Source organism: Trachypithecus francoisi, unplaced genomic scaffold (genome assembly GCF_009764315.1).
Source record: "Trachypithecus francoisi isolate TF-2019V2 unplaced genomic scaffold, Tfra_2.0 Lachesis_group0, whole genome shotgun sequence".
NCBI classification, from domain to species: domain Eukaryota; kingdom Metazoa; phylum Chordata; class Mammalia; order Primates; family Cercopithecidae; genus Trachypithecus; species Trachypithecus francoisi.
In genome coordinates this window covers 157,787,597-157,805,845 of record NW_022681453.1, presented here as the reverse complement: position 1 = coordinate 157,805,845, position 18,249 = coordinate 157,787,597, and the positions used below count along the sequence as shown (strand labels likewise).

The following is an 18,249-nucleotide window of genomic DNA, read 5'->3' as shown; positions in this document are numbered from 1 at the left end:
TAAATTTATACAGATTGGCTGGGGCAAGGTGGCTTATGTCTATAATCCCAGCACTTTGGGAGGCCAAGGCAGGTGGATCACTTGAGGCCAAGGAGTTTGAGATCAGCCTGGCCAACATGGCGAAACACATCTCTACAAAAAAAAAAAAAAAAAGAAGAACAGATCATCAATTTTTAACTTTGTGACTTCTTTAGAAAGAGGATTTAAAAAATATCCTCTTATTTTCTCATAAACCCTTACTTTTGGCCTTTTATATATAAACCATCTAGTAGTTACTGTGGATACACATTAGGTAGGACTATAAACACCTATTTTTCCAAATACACAGTCAGCTGACCCATCACCATTTATTGAATAGTCCCAATCCTTTTGCCACTGATATGAGACTTTTATCATAAACTACATACAGACATATATATATATTATGTATTTATAAATATGCACATATCACATATATATATCCACCAGGCCTCCTGAAATAATTTTAAATTACTAAGCATTTATTAGAAATCTTATTTACGCAATATGAAAAACATTTTATCTCCTGCTACCCTTCCTCATGAAATACTTTTTATATTTTTCTTCTTAAATTATTACTTTTTAAATTTCCAATTTCACATTTCATCTAGTCCAAGAATAAATCACCTTAGGATTACATCTTTTGAAATATGAACTCTAGGATTTTCTTCCAAAAGAAAAGACACCTAACCTATGTCTTTGCACCAGAAAATATCCACCATAATGCACTGACAAAACTATATAAAATGACCTAGTTTAAATGAGACAAGATACCTAGCAAATATTAAGCACAGAGAAGTGCAATTAATGTTATTTCTATTATTTGTCTCCCTCTCTCCAAATTTCTTACCTGTTGCAAACTGAGAATGAGAGTCTTGGCACACTGAATTTTATCAATCTGCCTGGTTTTACTCAGTGTTTCCTTAATAATATCACCATAGTCATTGTAATACTGTGAGGGAAAAAAAGAAAACATAGCTTTAAAATTATTGAAATTTCATGACATAAAGAATAGGTTGGCATCATCTCCTTTGAAAATAAAAAAAAAAAAAAGAACAGGTTGGTGAAAGAAAGGAAAGGTAAATAAACAAGTGTTTAATTTCTTCATCTTAAACATAATAGGAGTTAAATAACTGTCTAAAGTTAAAGGAATGCACATTTGATGTTTAAGATTATGAACTAATATTAGTAAAACCAAAAAAGCTGGGAATTCCAGGAAGAGAGGTGGTGAGAAAAATTCCTCATTCTTGTTTTTTCATGTTTGATACAGGGTCTCACTCTGTTACCTTACCCAAGCTGGAGTGCAGTGGTGTGATTGTAGCTCACTGAAGCCTTCAACTCTGGGCTCTGGTGATCCTCCCACCTCAGCCTCCTAAATAGCTGGGACCACAGGCGTGTGCCACCACGCCTGGCTAATTTAAAAAAAAAAAAAATTTTTTTGTAGAGATGGGGTTTTTGCCATGTTGCCCAGGTTGGTCTTGAACTCCTGACCTCAAGTGAGCTACCCACCTCAGCCTCCCAAAATGCTGGGATTACAGGCGTGAGCCACTGCACCTCGCCTTGTCCATTCTTGTTTTTTGTTTTTGTTTTTATTTGCTTTTGAGATGAAGTCTCACTCTGTTGCCCAGGCTGGAGTGCAATGGCATGACTCAGCTCACTGCAACCTCTGCCTCCTGGGTTCAAGCGATTCTCCCACCTCAGCCTCCCAAGTAGATGGGACAGCAGGTGTGTGCCACCATGCTTGGGTAATTTTTATATTTTCAGTAGAGATGGGGTTTCACCATGTTGGCCAGGTTGGTCTTGAACTCCTGACCTCAAGTGATCCACCAGCCTCATCCTCCCAAAGAGCTGGGATTACAGGCGTGAGCCACTGTGCCCAGACCCATTCTTTAAAACATGATTGAACAGACAACATCTAAAAGGTACAGATCAAGAAACAGAATTTTGGTAGAAGTCTCCTGAAGAACTAAAACCAAAACAATTAAAACTGCTTACTTCTGAGGGGTGGGCCTAAACAGGGGGAAGGGGGGATTAGGGTAACAGACTTAACTCTTCATTTAATACTTTGTGTACTATCTCATCCCCCAAACCCCTATCAACATGTCTATATTTTACTATCGAAATATAAAAAAGTAAAACACAGACATTTCCAGCAGTGACTGGGAAAAGTTATAATTCATTTTTTGACACAAGATTTAAAGAATTTTTTCTGTGAGTAAATAATCAAAAGGTTTCACTTAAAACCATTAAATCTGGATATTGTTTCCAAGCTAAAGTCTACAGCCTATGTGAAGAAGTGATTAATAATAGTTTGGCAATTCGATTTTCAAAATCTCAAAAACATAGGTATGTTTCCACGATGTGAAATGCTAAAAGGTGAACAGCTCAAAAGGATCATCCTTGTAGTGCAAAGAAGAATTATCTCAATGAAGAAAAAAAGAGAAATATCAAAATACCAAAGTACTGGAGCAGGCAGATTTCTTTTAAGTTCAGATTGAACTAATTATGTACAAAAGTTGGAGGAAAAGCCACATAGCCATATATGAGAAGAGCAAATAGCTATTACAATACTCACAAAAAGGTTAGAGCCTATAATGAACAGAAGTATCCCTGAAATGTTAAGGATGATAAAAATTCTGAATAAGACTCGCTTCTTGGGTTAAGGATGATAAAAATTCTGAATAAGACTCGCTTCTTGGAACCAATGAACTATTGTTAAAGGATTACCAGGAAAAACCAGAACTCAACACATTTTATGCCTCTTTATTTCCTGCTAAAGAGAAAACTATATAAAAAGGGTAGGATAAACACTTATTAAATGGAACTAACATCCAGGTTTAGTGAAGAGATAATGAAAGCATCAAGTTGTTCCGAACTGAATTAGTTTCCAAGGCCAGATGAATTGTGTCTTAACAAAACTTGTGGAGATTATGGAAACTTTCTGCTCTTTAAGAAATGGTGAAGAATAGGAAAGATGCTAGAGGACAGAGAAAGATAATCATAGTTCTGATTTTCCCAAGGGAAAGGTTATATGGAAAATTAACCCCTCCTCCACAAATGCCTGGGATCCACCCTAGATATTTCTCATTAGGTTGAGTGGGACCCAGGAACATGCAATTTGCAATAATGTTCCAGGTGACCGATGGAAAATCAGGATGAGGAATAACTATTCTGAACAATACCATCAGTGAGCTTGATGCTGAGCCTAAGATTACAGAATACATTATTAAATGTAATGCCTGCAAATATTTGGAAAGGAAATGGTCATTAGAAGCAAGCAGAAGTTTACTAACAGATCATGACATTTTCTTTTAGAAAGGTTCAACAAGCAAATATCACAGTCTATTTGGATATCAATAATTAGTTTGACAAGCTCTTTCATGATTTCTTTGTGGACTAAATAGAGAAAAATGAGCTGAAACAGGTAGGTACATTTATGCTGCTGTCATGGCAAGGGCTTGTCTTCCTTCCCATGCTCATCTAGTAAGCTCCTATTCATCTATGCAACTCTGTTTACATATTAGCTTTAGGAATTCTTCTCTTGTTCCTCTCACTTAAGTCTCTCTCTATATTTGGTGTTAGGTTAGTAATTTATACATCTATCACAACAATAATCATGCTGAAGCTTTGTGGTCCAGTGAAAAGAGCTAAGCTTTGAAGTTAGACAAGCCTAAAATAAAATCCCAGTTTCTGTTACTTTAATAGTTGTGTGTGACCTTGGAAGGTTTACCTCTTGATCCTTAGTTTCCTTATATGTAAATGATGATACTATTTCTTACATCACAGGGTTATTAGAAAGATCAATGATAATGTGAAAGTCTTAGAACAGTGTCTCAAATATAAATGGCATGAACACATGGCAGTCATTCATTATCAGTATGCTACATTATGTTTACATATTAGTTAACTCTTTTTTTTTGAGACGGAGTCTCGGAGTCTCGCACTGTCGCCCAGACTGGAGTGCAGTGGCCGGATCTCAGCTCACTGCAAGCTCCGCCTCCCAGGTTTATGCCATTCTCCTGCCTCAGCCTCCCGAGCAGCTGCAACTACAGGCGCCCGCCACCTCGCCCGGTTTTTGTATTTTTTAGTAGAGACGGGGTTTCACCATGTTAGCCAGGATGGTCTAGATCTCCTGACCTAGTGATCCGCCCGCCTCGGCCTCCCAAAGTGCTGGGATTACAGGCTTGAGCCACCGCGCCCGGCCTACATATTAGTTAACTCTTAATCTGTAAGCGCCTTAGTGCAGAAATCATGTCTTACTTAAACCTCTGGCTAAGAGCACATTACTCATCACACTACAGCTGTTCAGCAAAATATGATAAATCAGCTACTATATCATAACTGGAATTTGACCATATCCAAACATGAAGACACAAGTAGATCAAATGGCACATACAAAATTCTAAATGGAGGCAAAAGAGAACATTCTCTGTGACACAAGAACAAGGCAAATACAGGAAAACTGAGAAGTATTTCCTCCCATCTGTGCCTGTTGGGCCACATCAAGAAGAGTTCTGAGCACTGCTTTTTCAGAGGGTCAGGAACAAAATGGAGCTTATGAAAATAGCTAAAAAGTATGTTCTTTCATATAAATGCTCGAACTCCTACTAAGTGGAATGGATATAATAGTACAGACTGATAAAAAGCTTATATAAAAGAGAGAAACTTTATCATAAAATCCACATTACATAGGTGAAAAGCTGTCAATTTTAGCTTCTGTCTTCACCCTTTCAATTGCAAATTTCTCTGCCAGTTAGAGGAAGGAGAAAAATAAGAATATTTAACTATACCTTCATGTAGTGTTTGAAGATGTCTGCAGCTGCATGCATGTCAACAATGTCATAAATGATAAGTTTGCTGAAAGCAGCAAGTAGATTCCTTCTTTTATGTAAGGCCTCAATTTTATTAGCTTCATCTTCTTCATCACCCTCTAAACACAGATTATAAATTGGTTATGAATTCTGGTACTTTATCCATGTAAAACAATGCAGATAATCTGTATAACTGAAAATTAGCTTAATATTATAACTTCACAAATAGTACAAATCAGTTTTAGATGGGACAAAAACTGTTATATTAATTATTTTAGGGTGCTGTGTTTAGTTACTTATTTATCAAACACTAAATAGATACTAAGGTTCCTCTCTTCTTAGGAGATTACCATAGTAAAGACTGAATAAGATAAGCAAACCATATGTAGTCTACCCTCCCTATCTGTGGACGCAGAAACCACAGATAGGGAGGGCTGACTATACTATACCATTTTATTTAAGAGATTTGGGCATCCATAGATTTTAGTATGAGTGGGAGTCCTCGAACCAATCCCCCACAATACTGAAGGACAGCTGTATAAAAAGATTGTTTTTCTGATACTTGTGTCAAAGCAATACTGTGAAATTATCTGTTTACCTTTAAAATGCTGTCTTCTCTTATTTCAATATTCCTTATGGTTAATACATTCTCACAGAGAGAACACTTCTGAAAATTTTTAAGACACAGGGAAAAAGTTTTCTTTCAGAAAAATATTTAGGGAAGAAATGGAAATATGGATGAGTTAAATTTTCAGTGTTCATCCTAAACATGGTTACATTATCAACTGAGAAACAAAATATTTTGCAAACCATGTTATGCACATCGAAAAAAATTTAAAGCCCTATCAAATACTTTCAAAACAAGTGTGTTTCTTTCTTAAATTTATAAGTTTCAGACCCTACTGGGTTTTCTATTTCTAATCCTAGAAAAAACATGCCAACAACACTCCAGATGGTAACATTTGTTTCAGGCTCTGTACTGACCCTCTCCTGTCCTGGCCTGCCCTTATATTCTTTTTTCTCTTCCTTATATGTATAGATTCATAAAAAGAATTTGCTGGCAGTCTCTCCTTTCTACTAAATAGTTTTATTGTGAAGCATCAGTGGTTTTCACAAGTGGACATTTTTTTGCTTAAGACAAGTAGCAGGTAAATTTGTCTCTTGAGATGAAAACAGACTCTAAATAAACACACTGTTTTACAGACTAGTATTTTCCAAAATGTTCTAAAAGAAGAGCTGAACAGCATCAAATAGATTTGTCGATCAAATATACTTCTTACATTATTTTACAGAGCTTAAATAATCTATTTCACAAATAACCTATTCTAAGTGACACTTATTTACAACTAATCATTAACAATTCAGTCTAATATTGCTAAGTTATCACTCTGCAGGCATAGCACAGTTTTCACTAGTGAGATTTGATAACACTTTTTCAGCATTTAATACCAAACAGTTATGTTTTGTTAAGTAATACATAATGACCACTTAGGAATAGAACGGAACCTGGATACTTTCCTTTAGAAAAAGTATGAACCAGGACATAGCCAATTAGAAACAACATCTATCCTACATACACATTTGTACATGTGGGAAATGACAAATGTACACTACTATTCATTACACCATAGTTTGTAATAGTTGATGACTGGAAACTAGCCATATGTCAATTTATGTGAGATGGATTATATGTATTATGCTATATCTACATAAAGAAATGCTGTAGAGCTGTTCGAGAAAGAGCTCTTTACATAACGACAGGAAAAGATCTGAGGTACAATGTTAAAGGAGGGAGACTTCTCTATGTACATTTTTATTCTTGTTGGTTTCTGAACTACTATTAATTTTTTAAAAAATTTTTGTTTTTTTCTGTTTTGTAGAGACAAGGTCTCGCCATATTGCCCAGGCTGCTCTTGAACTTCTGGGTTTGAGCAATCCTCCTGCCTTGGTCTCCCAAAGTGCTAGGATTACTGCTGCCAGCCACTGCACCCAGCCAACTTTTTTAAAAGAAAGAAATCTCGATAATTTTTAGAATTGAATTTGTTTCTTTTCTCCTATCTTTTGGGGTTGGTAAAACAAAATCAATATTGACAAGATGATAGCTACAAGTACCCATGCTCTGGTTCTCCTCGTCTTGGTCAATAAAAACGTGATCCATCACAAAACTGAGGAGTTCAGACTGGAGTCCAGTATCTGGATTAAACACCAAAGGCTGAAGGCCCTCTCTGCCACCTGTCATTAATTGATGGCTGAAAATCATCAGAAGATCACAGAGTAACATGAAAGCCTGGAATACAAAGGCAATTCATCAGCAAAATACTACACAAATGGAACTACAAGTCAACATTAATGAAAACATATGAAATTAAAACATAGTTTAACAGCAATACCATAATATAAATTTTAAGTATTTAAATTCCAAATATTTAGTTACAATTTCTAAATTTAATAAAATTACTTTTTCTCACTAAACACTTGTCTTATTTAAGACTTTTCCCAAATATAACCTATTTCTTTTACTTTCCTGTATCAACTCAAAAACAGCTCATTAAGATAGTTTGACTTGAACTTTTAAAAAATGAGTTTAAGCAAGGTGTTGATCACAGGTCAAAAGAACAAAATGAGTTTAACTTAACTCTGGAAAAAATTGATATAACAGATTATAACAAAGATTAGAAATCAATTGTATATTGCTTAATCAAATTAGCATAAAATTTGAAACTCTAATTCAACATAGTATAATGAATACTTCTAAAAATTCTAATGTTAAAAAATTCTGTCAGTGTACTACTGCGCATTGATGTTTCCGTCAACAATGGACTGCATATACATGATGGTGGATCCCATAAGCTTGTAATGGAGCTGAAAAATTCCTATCACCTAGTGATGTAGTAGCTACATAACCCTGTGGTGCAACACATTACTCACAAGTTTGTTGTGATGTTGTTTGTGGTGATGCTGCTGTATTATGATGCCAGTCGTATAATAGCATAGCATATACAACTTGTGTACAGAACCTAATGCTTGAGGATAATGAATATGTTGTCAGCATATGTATTTACTATACTATACTGTACTATACTATTCTACACTTTTAATCATGATTTTAGAGTGTACTCCTACTTATGAAAAAAGTTAACTGTGAAACATCCTCAGGCAGGTCCTTCAAGAGGTACTCCAGAAGAATGCATTGTTATCATAGGATAGGACAGCTCCATGCAAAATACTGCCACTGAAGACGTTCCAATGAGACATGTGGGAGGTGGAAGACACTTATAATGGTAATTATGACACTTTGTAGGCCTAGGCTAATGTGTGTGTTTCTTTTCTTTTCTTTTTAAAGACAGCGTCCTGCTCTGTCACCCAGGCTTGCTGGGAATGAAGTTTTTGGTGTCACAAAAAAAAAAATAATTAACACGGGAACAAATGATGAAACAAATGAACAATGAAAGTAAAGGCGAGCTTTACTTTCTGCAGAAAGGGTGCTACTCAATAACTGTCCAGTCACGAGAGCACACTCAACAAAGGAGACTGACATGTGTACCCTACTGCTGTGTCCAGTTTCCATTGGCTGGAATAAGACCTCACATTTTACACTTTACCCGACTGGCTATTAGTTTAAAACTTTCTTAATTAGGTAAGGGGGATAGAACAAAGAAAGAAAAGGAAGTTGCCCAGGGATAGTTGAGGAAGCATCTCCAAATAAGGAATGGCATGCACTATGGGCTGGAGCTTGTCTAGTTCTGTCCAGGCATGCTGGAGCAAGCTAGGGCAGCTGATTGAGAACACACACACACAAATAGTGGACAGCAATCTTATAGTAAGAAATTGTGACTTTTTATAATCTTTGAAGAATTTTCCCATTTCTCACAGGCTGGAGTGCAGTGACGCGATCTCAGCTTACTGCAACCTCCGCCTCCTGGGTTCAGGCCATTCTCCTGTCTTAGCCTTTCAAGTTGTTAGGACTACAGGTGCATGCCACAACACCCAGCTAATTTTTTTGTATTTTTAGTAGAGATGGGGTTTCAACATATTGGTCAGTCTGGTCTCGAACTCCTGACCTCAGATGATCCACCCACTTCAGCCTCCCAAAGTGCTGGGATTACAGGCATGGGCCACCACGCCTGGCCTGTTTCTTATTTTTTAACAAAAATGTTTTTTAAAAAAATTAAATAGGCTGGATGCAGTGGTTCACAGCTGTTAATACGAGCACTTTGGGAGGCTGAGGTAGGTGGATTTCTTGAGGCCAGGAGTTTGAGACTAGCTTGGCAACATGGTGAAACCCTGTCTCTACTAAAAAATACAAAAATTAGCCAGGCATGGTAGCCACACGCCTATAATCCCAATTATGTTCGGAGGCTGAGGCATGAGAATCATTTGAACCCAGGAGACAGAGGATGTGGTGAGCCAAGATCACACCACTGCCCTCCAGCCTGGGTGACAAAGTGAGACTCTGTCTTAAAAAATAAATTTAAAAAGCTTCTAGAATAAGGATATACAAAAAAAAAAAATATTTTGGTCAGGCGCGATGGCTCACACCTGTAATCCGGGCATTTTGGGAGGCCAAAGTGGGCGGATCACCTGAGGTCAGGAGTTTGAGACCAGCCTGACCAAAATGGAGAAACCCCATCTCTACTAAAAATACAAAATTTACCAGGTGTGGTGGCTCACGTCTGTATTCCAGCTACTAGGGAGGCTGAGGCAGGATAATCGCTTGAATCTGGGAGGTGGAGGTTGGGGTGAGCCAAGATTGTGCCACTGCACTCCAGCCTGGGCAACAAGAGCAAAACACTGTCTCAAAAAAAAAAAAAAATATATATATATATATATTTTGTACAGCTGTTTAATGTGTGTGTGTGTTAGGTATTATTACAAAAGAGTTTAAAAGTTAAAAAAATTAAAAAGTTTATAAAGCTAAATAATTACAGTATGATAAGGTTAATTAATTATTGAAGAAAGAAAAACATTTTTTTGTTGTTGTTGAGACGGAGTCTTCCTCTTTCGCCCAGGCTGGAGTGCAGTGGCTAGATCTCGGCTCACTGCAAGCTCCCTGCCTCCCGGGTTTACACCTCCTGCCTCAGCCTCCCGAGTAGCTGGGACTACAGGTGCCCGCCACCACACCCAGCTAATTTTGTTTTTGTATTTTTAGTAGAGACAGGGTTTCACCGTGTTAGCCAGGATTGTCTCGATCTCCTGACCTCGTGATCCGTCCGCCTCGGCCTCCCAAAGTGCTGGGATTACAGGTATGAGCCACCACGCCCAGCCAAGAAAAACATTTTAATTAATTTAGTGTAGTCTAAGTGTATGGTACATATAGAGTCTACAGTGGTGTATAGTAATGTCTTGGGCCTTCCTATTCATTCACCAATCACTCACTCACTCACTCACTCACTCACTCACTCAGAGCTACTTCCATTCCTATGGTAAGTGTACCATTTTTAAATCTTTTATACTGTATTTTAGATATGTTTAGATACATTAATACCCGTTGTATTATAATTATCTATAGTACTCAGTATAGTATTGTACAGTACAGGATTGTAGCCTAAGAGGAATAGGCTATACCATAGAGCAAAGACATGTGGTAGACAATACTATTTGTTTGTGTAAATATACTCTTATGATGGTCATAGAATGATGAAATTGCCTAACAACACATTTCTCAGAATGTATCCCTGTTGTTAAGTGGTGCATGACTGTATTAGAAAACTACTAATATAAAAACCAGTATCTAATAAGGCCTACAAACAAATTTAATTATATAAAGAAACTTTGAACACATTTGTACACATTATAGGTATGGTGCCAAATTTGCCCTATTTAATGAATTGAGTGAAATAAATGGGTCTGATCAGTTTGTTACAATGGAAAGATTTTGTTGTGGGATAATTGAGGGCTCTGAAACCTCCCAACAATCCACTAACACTGCCCCCTCCAAAATTGATTTCTATGGGAAAACACAATTTTGGCCTTTAGTTTGAGATGCCTGTATATCTGGTTGTCCAACTGCAGCAAGAGTCTTGGCAATTCACGCCCTGACAGCACAACCATGAAATATACTAAGGTTTTTAGAAAGAGCCATTTGAAAAAAGGGGAGCATAAAGAGAATCCAGAGGAAATACTTTTTAACCAGAAGGCCATAGTTTTGGACATCACCAAGCAGGTATGATGCAGAAACACTGGATTTGGGGTTTAAATGGCAGAGCTAGGCCGGGTGCAGTGGCTCACACCTGTAATCCCAGTACTTTGGAAGGCCAAGGCAGGTGGATCATGAGGTCTGGAGTTTGAGACCAGTCTGGCCAATATAGTGAAACCCATCTCTACTAAAAATACAAAAAAATTAGCCAGGTGTGGTGGTGGGCGCCTATAATCCCAGCTACTTGGGAGGCTGAGACAGGAGAATTGCTTGAACTCGAGAGGTGGAGGTTGCAGTGAGCCGAGTTTGCACCACTGCACACCAGCCCAGGCGACAGTGGGAGACTCCGTCTCAAAATAAAAAATAAAATAAAATAATAAAATGAAATGAAATGAAATAAAATAAAATAAAATGAAATGAAATAACATAACATAACATAACATAACATAAAAAAATAAATAAAATAAAAGGCAGAGCTGGGTATTTCTCCACAGCATAAGTGGTCTTCTGAATATTTAAAGAATAAGGTTTAGGGAAGACCATCTCTATTTCCATTTTAAGTTAAATGCTGATAACTCAATAAAGATACTTGTCACTATTTGTAAGAAGAGATAGCAAAGGATAAGTAATACTGTACTCTTTCACCAGATTAACTGACTCTAGCCCAATATCAAAATAAGAAATAGTATGGAAAATACACATTCTGTTTTACACAAATGTACTCCCCAATACAACAGTCTATTTAAAAAATAGTTTACAAAATCACATCATGGAAACAGTACTTCCCTGGCCCACCCTGACCCTCTTTGGGCAATGCCCCTCTGCAAGAGATGAGGAATCTATTGGACCAATGGGATATGTCCACCTGCTTACCAAACCCCACTTCTATGCCATTGTCCAAGTATAGGGACTCAGAGACTCCTTGCCCTAACAGTCCTGAGCCTGTTGTCTGAGCCTGCAAAGGCCTCTTCTTTAGGCATACTGCAGACCCAATGTATACTAGGCTTCTGGGTGGTCAATGGGCAGCTGTTTGGGCAGGTGGTATGGAAAGAGTTTCAATGTGGGGCTAAAGTGTTGGCATGCATGTGTTAGAAACTCTAACTGGTGTGGGAAGGAGCTGAAGGTAAGATGATAAAAGGGTATGTCATATGTCAGCTACCCACTCAATATTCTGTGTAGAATTTTTTTTTTTTTCTCTCTTCTGAGACAGAGTTTCGCTCTTTTTGCCCAGGCTGGAGTGCAATGGCATCATCTCGGCTCACTGCAACCTCCGTCTCCCGGGTTCAAGAGATTCTCCTGCCTCAGTCTCCCAAGTAGCTGGGATTACAGGTGCCTGCCGCCATGCCTGGCTAATTTTTTTTGGTATTTTCAGCAGAGATGGGGTTTCACCATGTTGGCCAGGATAGTCTTGATCTCTTGACCTCATGATCCGCCCACCTTGGCCTCCCAAAGTGCTGGGATTACAGGCGTGAGCCACTGCACTGGGCCATTCTGGTGTAGAATTCTTAGGAGTCAAAAAGTCTACATTTCAACCTGCTCTTCCAGCTGATGACAATATACTTGTGAAAGTAAAAGGAAAGAATGTATATTATATAATAAGTTTGTTAGGTTGCTTTACAACATAAATATTCACACATCTACAGTCTTGTTCTAGGTCCAGTAAATATTAGGAATGAACATGTGTACTAAGAACTGCCATAAAAAAAAAATTGTATCTTCTTTTTTTTTTTTTCTGAGACGGAGTCTCACTCTGTCGCCCAGGTTGGAGTGCAGTGGTGCAATCTCGGCTCACTGCAAGCTCTATCTCCCAGGTTCACGCCATTCTCCTGCCTCAGTCTCCTGAGTAGCTAGGACAACAGGCGCCCGCCACCTTGCCCAGCTAATTTTTTTTGTATATTTAGTAGAGACGGGGTTTCACCCTGTTAACCAGGATGGTCTCTATCTCCTGACCTCATTATCCGCCCGCCTCGGCCTCCCAAAGTGCTGGGATTACAGGCGTGAGCCACCGAGCCTGGCAAAAATTGTATCTTCTTAATGTTCATTACTGTATTTGAGTTGATTTTATTGAGAGCTCTTACTGATAATTTCTTACCTGTTCTTTCACTGGAGTATTAACATTAGACAGGCACTGCTGGCAAACAGCCAAAAAGGATTTCACTGTTTTCCTCAATACCAACAAATCCTCCTGTAAGACACATTCAAATTTGCAAGAATGAATTACAGGATCACAGAAAACTGATCTAGAAGAAACAATAAGTGGAAAATAGCAAAACTGGTTTATTCTCAAGGAAATTCATATAACCAAATTTAATGCTGGGAACCATTTAATGTAGTCATTTCTTAGTTATCTGTCCTAACAGAAGGGGCAGTGACACTGACACTCTAAAACTGTTAAGAGTTAGCTATGGAATACTCAGTATGATTGCTTTCAACAAATTTCCTTTATAAATATGGTTTATAAATATAAATCCTTTATAAATATGATTAAGATTGTTAGTCATTCCTGTGACACACATTACTGCTAGTAAAGTGAGGCGGCAGAGCAGCACACTGAAAAAAACTCAATTAGGCGACAAATGTGTACTGAATTTATCTTATATTCTCTTATATCTCAGCACTCTGCAAAATGTCAGGGAAAGAAAGATAAATGTAAGACAGTGCCATGCCCTCAAATAGTTAACATTCTAGCAGACAGACCAATTACGGAGATGAAGTTATTGTATTAACTCTAACTGTAGCAAAGTTGGAGAAATCTTCATAGGAGGATGGGCTTTAATCTAAGGTTGGATGGGTAAACAGATTTAATTAGATGGCCACATAAGATTCCATAAGGAACATTTGAAAAGTCCAAAAGGAAATTTCAAGTCGGGTGCAGTGGCCCATGCCTGTAATCCCAGTGATTTGGGAGGTCCAGGTGAGAGGACTGCTTGAATCCAAGAGTTTGAGACCAGTGTGGGCAACACAGAAAATTAGCTGCTCATGGTGGAGAATGCCTATAGTCCCAGTTACTGGGGAGGCTGAGGCAGGAAGATCACTTGAGCCCATGGGGTCAAGGCTGAAGTGAGACATAATTGTGCCACTGCATTCCAGCCTGGGTGACAGAGCAAGACCCTGTCTCAAAAATTTTTAAATTTATCGAGTGCCTACAACCCACCAGGCACTGGTTTAAGGGCTTACTATTATATAGTTTAGTATTTATATTGATCCTAACAAACAGTAATTATTAGCAAGGGGTTGAAACTAGGACTATCTGATATAAGAGCTCATATTCTTCTCACTGACTAATGAGTAAGACACATGCAGATACTAACATTTAAAACAGCAATGAAGACTAATTACCTGAGCAAAGGCTAATGTAGAAACACTTAAAAAGTACTCAACTAAAACTCTTTAAGCTACTCTATTTTATACAGATGACAGCACTGAGTCTTTTGGGGGATCTTTACATCTCAAATAATGACACTTCAAAAATTACATACATATTTCCTTTTGCTAACATGAGGGTAGTATGTGTAAGAAGGAGCGAGTTTATCCTGTGCACAGCAGTAAAAAGGACACCCTCTTGAGAACTTTTCATGTTTCTGCAGATAAATATCTAATAACTAAACTTCAACGTTCCTGAAACTTCTTTAAACATTCAAAATACATTGAAGGAAACAGATGAGGGAACAGGCAACTGCAATATAGTGTAAGGAGTGCTATGGTAGGAGAAAACATGGGTCCCATGTTGGAAAACTTAAGTCAGAGTCAAAAGTAGTCATGAAAGAGTTCCCAAAGAAGATAACATGTAAGCTGAGTCCTGAAGGAGAAAAATAATCTAGCTACAGAAAAAGGTATTCCAGGTAATGCACAGATATTCAAAAGTGCAGAAGTGGCTAGGTGTGGTGGCTCACGCCTGTAATCCCAGCACTTTGGGAGGCTGAGATGGCCAGATCACCTGAGGTCAGGAGTTTGAGACCAGTCTGGCCAACACAGTGAAACCCCGTCTCAACTAAAAATAAAAAAAATTAGCCAGGTGTGGTGGCGCATGCCTGTAATCCCAGTTACTGGGGAGGCTGAGGCAGGAGAATGGCTTGAACCTGGGAGGTGGAGGTTGCAGTGAGCTGAGGTTGTACCACTGCACTCCAGCCTGGGCAACAGAGCAAAACTCTATCTCAAAAATAAAAACAACAATAACAACAAAAAGTGCAGAGGTGCTTTTGAGGAACTGTTAATTTATTGTAGTGTAGCTGGGGTATAAATAGGGAAAACAGCAGCAAGAAAAAAAGCTAAAGAGGAATAAAACCATTTGCATTTACATAGAAGACCATTTAAAATATCAGTTAAGTCATTTGGATATTGTCCTGCTAGCAATAAGGAACTACTGAAGAAGGATTTTTAGCATGAGAGTGCTAAAATTTTGTGTAAATGACTCATTCTAAACACAATGGAGAATGATGTCCAATAGGTCAGTTAGAGTAGTCACATCTTTCGTTGAGAGCTTATATGCACCACATACTGTGTTTCCAGGACTATAAATTTACATTTCATCATCACTCTACAAAGTAAATTGCAATATTCCTGTTTTACAGACAAGAAAACTGATATTCACAGCACCCACAGATGCTAAGTGACAGGGCAAGGATCCAAACATGGGACTCCCTGACTCTAAAGTCCATGTTCTTAATCATTACTGTGTATTTTATTGCATATTAACAAAGGCCATATGAATTTTTTTTTTTTTTTTTTTTTTGAGATAGAGTCTCGCTCTGTCACCCAGGTTGGAGTGCAGTGGTACGATCTCGGCTCACTGCAGCCTCCGCCTCCAGGGTTCGAGCAATTCTGCTGCCTCAGCCTCCCAAGTAGCTGGGACTACAGGTGCGTGCTGGCATGCCTGGCTAATTTTTATATTTTTAGTAGATAAGGGGTTTCACCATGTTGGCCAAATGGTCTTGATCTCCTGACCTCGTGATCAGCCAATCTCGGCCTCACAAAATGCTGGGATTACAGGCGTGAGCCACTGTGCCCAGCCAGGGATAATTTAGAATGAGGGCCTAAAAATAAAATATTGGCTCTAAAGATATGGATAGATGAAAGATAAAGCACTAGAACTGATAGAATTTAGGGAGTAATCGGGTAGAGGCTGCTGCTGATTACTCCTTAATTTCTAAGGAGCTGCCTACTAGATGAATTGTGGTATTAAGTCATCAAGATAAAAAACACAGGAACAGGCCAGGCATGGTGGCTCACACCTGTAATCTGAACACTTTGGGAGGCTAAGGCTGGCGGATCACCTGAGGTCAGGAGTTCAAGACCAGCCTGGGCAACATGGTGAAACCCAGTCTCTACTAAAAATACAAAAATGAGCCGGGCGTGGTGGCAGGCGCCTGTAATCCCAGCTACTCAGGAAGCTGAGACAGGAGAGTTGCATGAATCCAGGAGGCAGAGGTTGCAGTGAGCTGAGATTGTACCACTGCACTCCAGCCTGGGAGACAGAGTAAGACCCTGTCTCAAAACCAAAAAACAAACAAACAAAACAAAAAACAACAAAAAAAGGAACAAATGCAGTAATAGCTAAATGTTAGAGATGATGATTTTGAGATCCCGAATAGATATCTTGAAGGTGTCTAGTAGGCAGCTGCATATGTGAGTTCAAAGCCCAAGAGAAAGAATATGAGTTAGAATAAGGATTTGGAAGTCTTCAGCATTTAGATGGCAACAGATGTGACAGAAGTGGATGAGACTGCTCCAGGAGAATACACAGAGAAAGGTGACAGTGAGTATCCTGGGAAATACCAATATTTGAAAGACGAATGACAAAGAATTTATGAAGAAATCTAAGAAATTATCTGAGAAGCAGAAATAAAACCAGGAGAATATGGTATCCCGGAGGTAAGAAAACATTAAAAAAATGAATAATAAACAATGACAAATGCCACAGAGAGATAAAAGAGATAAGGATTAAAAGTGCCCCAGGAATATAGCAACTATGAAGCTGTGGGTGACCTTGGGGAGAGCACTTTCAATAGAGTTATGAGTGCTGAGTCAGACTGCAGTGAGCTGAAAGGAAGATAAGGAAGAAGTTAGCTCTTTCAAAAAAGTATGATTATAAAAAGTCAGTGAAAAATAGGATGGGGCTGACAGAAGTCTGCAGGTTGATGATGGATTTTTTTGGTCACTCTTGACCTTTTTAATAGAAAAGATTTGAGAATGTTTGCTGAATGAATAGTAACTAAAAGAACAAAAAGCAAGCGATGCTATTAACCAGCTATGTGATCTCAGAAAAATTATTTTACATCTCAGGATTGAAGAGTTATAAAATCTATCAACAAGAGAGTTGAACTAGGTATTCTGAGGTTCTATGTTAACTCTGATTCTGCTAAATTAACTCTAGGAAACTCAAATGAGAACAGATAGTTGTCAACCTGTAAACCTTCCAGTATTCAAAGGAACACTGTTTCATTGTTAGTACCTAAAATAGTGCTTTGCATATACTAGGTATTTAATAAATAGTTACCAAATGAAATGTTGGTATACTTAATACGGATGTTTACCACAATCCTAGGGGCAACTTATAATGTGTTCACTTCATCAAACAATAAGTAATTATTGGGTTTTTAAGAAATGATGCTAGGAGTTACTAATGTTCCTTTACTCCCTCAGATTTCTTGATTAATATGTAAGAAAGTCTAGGGAATCAATCAGTCATCTTAGGAGTTGGAGGCAAAAGATTCCTTTAAAGGTTGAGTACAAAGCAAATGTGTCTTATGTAAAACGATTACTTCCCAAAACATCTAAAGAGTAGTACACTTAATACCACAAATAAGTAAGCAATCTACTGATGAACAGTAGCATTTTAAGAGACACTGGAAACGTGAAACCACCAAGGAAACAGAAGAAATTAAAGGCTTACTTTTTTTTTTTTTTTTGAAACAGAGTTTTGCTCTTATCACCTAGGCTAGAGTGCAGTGGTGCTATCTCGGCTCACTGTAACCTCCGCCTCCTGGGTTCAAGTGATTCTCCTGCCTCAGCCTCCTGAAAAGCTAGGATTACAGGTGCCTGCCACCATGCCCGGCTACTATTTTTTTTTTGTATTTTTAGTAGAGACGGGGTTTCGCCATGTTGACCAGGCTGCTCTCGAACTCCTGACCTTAGTGATCCACCTGTCCTGGCCTCCAAAAGTGCTAGAATTACAGGCATGAGCCACCGCACCCAGTCAGGCTTTCTTTATTGTTACTAATGTTTTCCTCTTGTTTCCAGTGGGGATGGACTAAAGACCTTCTTTAGCAATAAAGTTTGGCCTAG

At 38.3% G+C, this 18,249-nt stretch overlaps 1 protein-coding gene across 6 annotated transcripts in view; it reads right to left on the bottom strand.

Moving 5' to 3' along the window:
* The window catches only part of STAG1 (stromal antigen 1), a 421,343-nt gene that overhangs the window by 26,975 nt on the left and 376,119 nt on the right, over window positions 1-18,249 (bottom strand). For all 6 annotated transcript variants that reach the window (XM_033212569.1, XM_033212568.1, XM_033212571.1 and 3 more), the window contains 4 exons: window positions 13,058-13,150; window positions 6,942-7,116; window positions 4,809-4,948; window positions 869-970 (listed from right to left, as the gene is read on the bottom strand). In XM_033212569.1, the coding sequence (XP_033068460.1) occupies window positions 869-970; window positions 4,809-4,948; window positions 6,942-7,116; window positions 13,058-13,150 (510 nt within the window). The remainder of the gene's footprint in view (window positions 1-868; window positions 971-4,808; window positions 4,949-6,941; window positions 7,117-13,057; window positions 13,151-18,249) is intronic.